Source organism: Homarus americanus, unplaced genomic scaffold, assembly GCF_018991925.1.
Source record: "Homarus americanus isolate GMGI-L3 unplaced genomic scaffold, GMGI_Hamer_2.0 scaffold32583, whole genome shotgun sequence".
NCBI classification, from domain to species: domain Eukaryota; kingdom Metazoa; phylum Arthropoda; class Malacostraca; order Decapoda; family Nephropidae; genus Homarus; species Homarus americanus.
The window spans coordinates 2,403,913-2,412,061 of record NW_024713129.1 but is presented as its reverse complement, the minus strand read 5'-3'; the positions used below and the strand labels follow the sequence as shown (position 1 = coordinate 2,412,061).

General features: G+C 41.6%; 1 protein-coding gene across 1 annotated transcript; it reads left to right on the top strand.

Moving 5' to 3' along the window:
- The first annotated feature begins 6,813 nt into the window (after positions 1 to 6,813).
- On the top strand, positions 6,814 to 7,236 carry LOC121865929. The gene has a single exon (XM_042365491.1). It carries the CDS (start codon positions 6,814 to 6,816, stop codon positions 7,234 to 7,236), a length of 423 nt encoding a protein of 140 aa, XP_042221425.1.
- The last annotated feature ends 913 nt before the right edge of the window (positions 7,237 to 8,149 follow it).

Below are 8,149 nucleotides of genomic sequence, written 5' to 3'. Positions count from 1 at the left end.
GTTCATACAAAGGAGTGTTAGTTACAAGACTAGCGAGGTCATCTTAAAATTATATCTAGCGCTTGTGAGACCTTACCTGGATTACGCAGTTCAGTTCTGGTCACCGTCTTACAGAATGGATATAGAATCCTTGGAAAGAATCCAGAGGAGAATGACAAGACTAATCCCGGGCCTTCGGAACCTTGAGTACAGAGACAGGTTAAAGCATCTTAATTTGCACTCCCTCGAGAGAAGTAGAGCGAGGGGCGACCTGATAGAGGTGTATAAATGGAAGTCAGGGCTAAACAAAGGGGACATTACAAAGGTACTCAAAATATCCAACCAGGAGCGATCTCGTGACAATGATTTTAAATTAAACAAATTTAGATTTAGGCGAGAAATGGGTAAACACTGGTTTGTAAACAGAGTAGTGGATGAATGGAACAAGTTACCAAATATAGTTATTAACTCGAATACGCTGGATAGCTTCAAACACAGGTTCGATGCTTATATGAGCAATAGGGGTTGGGTATAAACGGGACTGCCCAGTATGGGTCAATAGGCCAGCTACAGTTTCCTCCATTCTTATGTTCTAAGCTTGTTCCATTGTTTCCCTTTTCCCAGTGTGATTTTATCAAGATTTATCTTATCCACGTTTTCATTGTGTATCTACATGAAATATATATATATATATATATATATATATATATATATATATATATATATATATATATATATATATATATATATATATATATATATATATATATATATATACCTGTATATATATAACGAAGAGGAGAACCAGGGAAAACACAAACATCTTGACTAAGTTGGGTTTCTTTAATCACTAACTTTTCGGAAAAATTATTTTCCATCATCAGAGCCAAGAAAACAAAAAGTTTTAAAAAAGTTTTAAAAATACAGTTGATATACAATAAAAACGTAACATTATAACATAATTTACCTTCCACAAAATTTAAAGATAGAGCACTTCAATTTAAAACCGACAAAAATGACGAGAAACCTATGTACAGTACAAAGCCAAAATCAGGAAAGAAAAATGTGAAATAAAAATATACAGTTGTTTTACCTGAATTTAGACGAGCCTTAGTGCGAAAATCACCACAAATCACATAAAGCCATATCACAAATGGATGGCTTTACTTTATACTGATGCAAAAATTCCACATAATGAGGAAGTCCGTCTCACAGTTGCTACTGCCAAGAACTGAGAAATCAGGCGGCGAAAATGGGTGGTCATGTTGGTGGGCGTGGTTACGGATAGTAGTGGGGCAGCTAAATGCAATTTTTCAAGAGAATCATGCAAATGGTGATACAAGCACCATATTTGGCATGGTAATTCTCTAATGGTTACTAGTCAAGTCTGCCTGATTGGCCATTTAGAAATCCAAGATGGCGGCTATTTTTCAAGCTGGCCGCCATATTGACCTTCAAAAGTTTATTTTTCTTATAGAAATTGATGTACTGTAGTTGGTCAATCTGAGTGACCTTGGTGTCTATATGTATGTTTTCAAGCATGCTCAGATGATTTTGCATAGTTTTAAGTCCATTGTAACATTTTTAGCCACATAACATAACACTTTTAGTAACAAAATATAACAAAATATAAATTACTACAAAAAAAGGTACTCACTATTAGCACTGGTTCCTGTGACTTCTCCTGACAGTACATCTTTGTGCATTTACTGCTGTTCACATATGTAGCTGCAAAGTGCTGTGCAGGAAAGTCCAGAGCGAAAGCCTTTGCATCTCTGGTTGCAGTCTTTTTTACAGGAACTTTTGGTCAGCTCCTGACAGCATGTCGCAATCGGGGGAAGAGTCGTCCAACGTATCTGCCATGCCTCTCCCTTCTGCGTTCATCCCCAGTTGACAGGACTGCTGGTTTCTCGATTGGAGATTGTTGCCTGGCCCCAGCCTGTTCAATGCATCCTTCATGAAATGTACTGCAGAAGTGTGACTTGTGCTGAAGCATGTCCCGTGGTATCATCCCAGCAGCCTTGGCCAGATGGATCGCGTCACCGTATTTGCTTGTTTGTGCCAGGATTGAGCCAACATCCTTCTCAAAGGCCAGTAGGATATCTCTTCCTTGGTGATGAGCTTTCAGCAGGGGGAAGTGAAAAAGCAGCTGGTCCTTCAGTCGAGTAGCATGAACATCGGGCGATCCAACTCCCAGCTGCTCAAGTCTGTCTGTAGAGTGTGACCAGGTCAGCAAGTCTGAAAATGGGTGGTTCAGTACCTTCACTAGAAGCTTTCATCTGACCAGTTCAGAGAAAGCAGTTAGGTATGCGTCCTTGTTCGGACGAAGCTCTTGTGCTTCTTCTTGCTCATGAGCATTTCGGTGTGTTCTTTCTCGGTTGTACAGGTCTGCCAGGCAGCGAGGGTGATATTTCAGTTCTTGTGCCACAACATCTCCCGCACTTAGTTTGGCAAGGAGTTTTCCATCGCTAAGTGTCTTTGCACAATCATTCAATCTTTTATTAAGTTTCATTGTCATTGCATGTCTTATCTCATCTCCCGAAGCTTCTTCCTCACATAAAAAGCATTCTGTTGCTTTGGGGTCATTGACCATTCGTGGCATCTTGCTACTGCTGCTCACCTCTGTAGCAACTGCAGAGGTTCGACTTTTCTGAGCTCAATTTAACATTGTGTTGTTGAACAGAAGTCTGCAACTCTCATGATACTGTGCCTTGTTTCTCCTCAAGGTCTCCTCTATCCCATCATCTTCAACAAGTCTTGCAGGGTCAAGCTTGAGTGGCAGTGCATTGACTGAATGAAATAGAGGAATATTCCTTGCCAAGCTCTTGTAACCGTCATCTCCTTTTTTGGCAGGATTTGCATGTGGAGACTTAAGATCTTCCTTCTTATACTGTTGACAAAGAAAACACTTTGCCCAATCAGTGAGAAATAATTTGTTGGTAGATTTTGTGTCCATAACTATTTTTGATCTTCAGGGCCGAGGGTTTATCCTTTTACCACCCTGATGAGCACTTTCCTGTATGGAATACAACTAGGTTCATGCCTTTTGCCCTACACATAGTCCGATCGTTCACCAGTGTCATTAGTCCCGTGCGATCTGTACACCATCCAGATAACTAAAACCCTGTTATCCTTGGCTCGGCTCTCCCGCGCTGGCACATCCTGTCAATTCAGGTGCGGCTGCTTAACTGATTTGGAGGTGGTTAAGCAGCATTTGGGACACTAAGCTTTTGCCGTATGACATGATTTTTCTTAGCTGGCACTGAACCCCATGCTGGGTTGCACAGCAGTGATGTCACCAGTGTGCCCTGGTAGTGCCTGACAATCACTCCCTCACATGCAGAGACCCTCTGCATGCGACCCTCACCTAGTTGGAAAAAACATAATACCAGTCATAAATAAGACAAATATATATCTGAGAGTATCAGAAATAGAACAAATCATCTGAGCATGCTTGAAAACATACATATCGACACTAAGATCATTTAGATTGACCAACTACATCAATTTCTAAAAAAAAAAAAATCATCTTTCGAGGGTCAATTTGGCAGCCATCTTGAAAAATGTCCGCCATCTTGGATTTCTAAATGGCCAATCAGGCAGATATGACAAGTAGCCCATAGGGTATGATCATGCCAATTTCATGCTTGCATCACCATTTGCACGATTTTCCCCTTATCCGCTCTACTATAGCTGAATGTGGTGGTTGTGTGATTAACTGGCCTGTTCGGACGGAACGGCCCAAGTGTTCATGGATGAGAGTTATCAAATGTCTTTTTGTTTTACCTATATATGCTGCCCTACAGCTAGCACACGTAAATTGATAAACAACTGAGGATTGCAGGTGTGTGGGTATGGTGTCTTTAATTTTAAAGAATTTTTTAATTGAACTCTGGGTTTTGAAGACTAGTCTAAGAGAAATTTGTGGATAGAATTAATTGAAAAGCTTCTTAAGTTTGTTTCTAAGGATGAAACTGAGTGGGCCTGTGTACGGGATGGTGAAATAGATAGAATAGTTAGGAACGGTGTGTATTTGAGGCTGTGTGAGACTAATAAACCTATTAAGGGTTTTGCCTATATAAGTGTCTGTAAATCTCTTAGGGAAACCATTGTTAAAGAGTAGTTCCGTTATGTATTTTAGTTCAATGTCCAATTGGAAATAGCTTGAACATATATTAAAGGCTCTGTTGGTACGTACTAGATAACATTTGTAATTAAGAGGAATAAAAGATAAAAATTTTGAACTCAAACCAGTGAAAGTTGGTTTTCTGTATAAGACTGTCTCGAAACTATTATGAAGACGGTGGATATTAACATCAAGGAATGGTAGAATATTGTCCTTTTCAAATTCACAAGTAAATATGATGTTGCCATGTTTCGAATTTAAATAATTTAGGAACATAGAGACGTGATCAAGTGATCTGAAAATTAAAAAAGTGTCATCAACATACCGACGTAAGAACAAAGGCTTAAATTGGGCGGGGCATTCGGTTAGCCAAAGCTTCTCGTGGTGACAGAGGAAAGCGTTGGCCAACGTGGGACCTAAGGGTGAACCCATAGCAACACCATGACATTGTTTATAAGCTTTGTTATTAAATTGTGGTCCATTGAATCCATCAATTAAATTAGTATTTGAGAACAGTTCATCTGTACATATGTCAATAGTTTCGGCAAGAGGGATGTTGGTAAATAGAGACTGTATATCAAAGCTAGCCATAACACAGTTGTTGAGCGAGATGCTAGTTAGTTCCTTAACAAAACTAAAAGTGTTTTTAACAGAGTATTGATTATAGGTTATTGGTGACAATATGGTAACTAGGAATTTAGACAGATTATAGTTGAAGGTGCCGAGGACAGACAATATAGGGCATAAGGGACACTCATCCTTGTGTACCTTTGGTAGACAGTACAGGATACCTGGTTTAGCAGCTAACAAAGAGTTATAAAAGGGAGGAGTCATTAATGACATTCTTTTTTCTAAGTTTACGAAGAAATCTGTTAATCTTGTCCTAATACTTAAGAATTACCCTGAATAAGTCGTCTAGAATGGGGGCAAATTTAGTGAGGGCGTTAAGTATATTCATAATTTTCTGAACCTAGGACGTTTTATTGAGTATAACAACCCCATTACCCTTGTCTGGTTTAGTGATGATAATATTGTCGTTGGATGCTAAACTTTTAAGTGCGAGAAATTTTCACTTAGAAAGTGCTTGTTTGGTGCTGAACGAGTTGTATGAATATTAGGACCAAAACGCTAAGTGGCGGAAAGAGTCAATGAAATAATACAAATCTTTTGATACTGGATCATATAAACTGAGAGGAGACAATTTCTTAAAAAGACTCTCAAAACCAAGAAAATGGTTAAAAAGAAGTCTAATTTGCGGGGATTACCGTCGTGAACATAACCTAGTTTTCTAAGTTTGTGGTAGTGGACGAGTTCAATTCAAGAAGTCAGTTTATAATTTATAGTATTTATTAAATTCCGTAAATGGTTGTAATCTAAATAAGACACTTGAGACTTTAATTCCCGAGATAGTTTATCGTGCTTGTCACGGGTAAGGTTAATATTATGTTTCTTTGTCCTTACTTCACTGCTAAGTAGAGGTCTCTGACAATTTATGTAGGACTTAGAGTGCTGCAGGTTACGGTTATGGACAACCAGTGCTCGCCTTTTACAGAGCTGTCGAACGACAAGACTACAAGTTGAGAAAGCTACAGTGTGATCTTCTGTTTCTGGATTCATGATCTTCACAGAACTTGATCCCAAGTTTCCTGAAATTTAAACTAAGTAACCGTAACCTGCAGCACTGTAAGTCCTACAGAAATTGTCATAGACATCTACTTAGCAGTGAATTAAGGATGGCTTTGGAGTCCTGTGAACACTTTGGCCCTCAAAGGGGCTAGGAAAGGGCGCTTGCGCTTCTTTCGCGGAGATTCGGAGGTGAACGGGGATAAGCAGAAGAAAGAATAACAAGCGTAGTGGAGGGTCCGGTCATAAAGGCAGGTGATGGTGAATGATTACAAGAGCTGGCAGATACATAATTGGCAAGCTGGACTGTTGATCGTGTATCTAAAACATAGCAGCAAGGTTTCCAAAGATCGTACGGAATCGGTGCGAGGACGAACTGCACGTGCACAACGAACGTCACGGGCCGTACCCCAGAATACACTTGTTACAAGAGTTTTGTACAGAAACATGCGGACAGAGCAAACAACATATTCTTAAAGGTAGGGACAACAGTGATGGGTGTAAGAAAGAACAGTCTCTTCTGCCCCCCCCTCCCCTAGAATAAATTTTCAAGTAGACGAGCCGTGGGCATGGCAGTTACCACTGATGAAAGAGCTTAAAGGGGAGGCTGATGAAGAATGCAAGGCTTTAGCAGAGCTACGCTGGAGATGAAACAATTGCTGTGCAAGGATTACGCCGAATTGGCTCCCGCATCCCAACTCACTGCAACCCCAGAAAAAAAAAACATGGTACCTCCCACATCACCCTGTGTTGAATCTCAAGAAGCCAGACAAAGTACGCATCGTCTCTTGTTGTGCCGCTGTGTATGCCAACACGTCGTTGAACAGTGAAGTTCTACAAGGACCAGACCTCAACAACAAACTATTAGGTGTCCTGATACGATTTCACCAGGGAAGGACAGCAATCATGGCCGGTATTGAAGCCATGTTCCATCAAATTGGAGTCACACCTGAACATCGAGACTCCCTGAGATTTTTTGTGGTAGGACAGTGCAGACTTGATTCAAGCTTCACGCTCGTTTAGAATGAAGGTTAATCTCTTGGAGAGGAGAGGGGTAGAACCCGTCGTGCTCAGTATACGCCTTAATGCGCACCTTCTATGATCACCGCTCTGAGTTTGCTGCAGCTGTTGCCAGGGCGGAATGCAACTTCTATATGGATGACTTACTTCTATCACTTGACTCTTCGAGTGAAGCAACAGAAATGTCCCAGCACCTACGACAACTGCTCAAAAGGGGAGGCTTGCACTTCACGAAATGGGCGAGTAATCACAAGGAAGTACTGCGTTTCATCCCGTCTGAGGAGAGACACGTTGGCATAAAGGAACTCAACTTAAGCCAACACCTACTACCGGTGGAACGAGCGTTAGGAGTCACATGGAACTTGGAGAACGATCAGTTTGCTGTCAAAACTCAAATTCAAAGGAAGCCCTCCACAAAAGGAGGGCTTACTGAGCGTTGTCAGTTCGATCTACGACCCTCTTGGCTTCATAGCTCCGCTCGTCATTAAGGCGAAACTGTTGTTCCAAGATGAATACCGACGAAGAAGAGGATGGGATGAACCACTACTAGAGTTCAATAACGTGGCGTGGAACGCGTGACTAGAGGAATTTCTGCGCCCGGTGACACACAGCTTTCCGCGGAGTTACAAACCTAGAGACCATGGGCGAACCGTGTCGGTACAGTTGCAGGCGACGCTTCGCAAGTGGCGTACGGCCTGGTATCATACTTGAAACTGACGGATACTGAGGAAATATCCATTGTTCCTTTATATATGGTAAAACAAAGTTAGCTCCCCTCAAAAAACAAACTATTTTCTGACTAGAGCTGTGTGCAGCTGTCTTAGCCGTCATTGCTGACCAGATGATAATTGCAAGAACTGGAGTTGAAAGTCGAAGAGTCGGTTTTTTGGACGGACAGCATGTTGGTATGCCAATACATCGCAAACACCAGTCGTCAGTTCCACACATTCGTGTCGAACCAAGTGGCTGTTATACAGGAGCTCTCAGAGATAAATCAATGGGGCATGTAAACACGTTACTGAACCCAGCGGATGATGCAACCAGTGGATTCTCTGTGGATGAGATGGCCGACGGCGGCCGGTCGATACAAAGACCACTTTTACGTAAAAGAGGTTAATACTAATCATGGACTCGAGTGGTGACGTGGAGGTGAAACGGAACGTAGCCGTCTTGACGTTTAGTAGTTCGACCACGGCACCCGGACAGGGGGTGCAAGCACTGTGGGCATGGTATTCATCGTGGTCTCCTCTACTGAATGAAGTGGCATGGCTGAGGAGGTTTGTTAAATGGCTGAGAGAAGGAAGGGACCAACGGCGAGATAGGCAAAGTGGATCACGAGTAGCTGAGTTAGAGAGGGCAAGAGTTGTCATTTTATGCTCAGTGCAAGAGGAATGGTTTTGT

Excerpts from the sequence above, each read along its gene's own strand:
- LOC121865929 (XM_042365491.1), top strand. The coding sequence starts at position 6,814 with ATGCGCACCTTCTATGATCACCGCTCTGAGTTTGCTGCAGCTGTTGCC.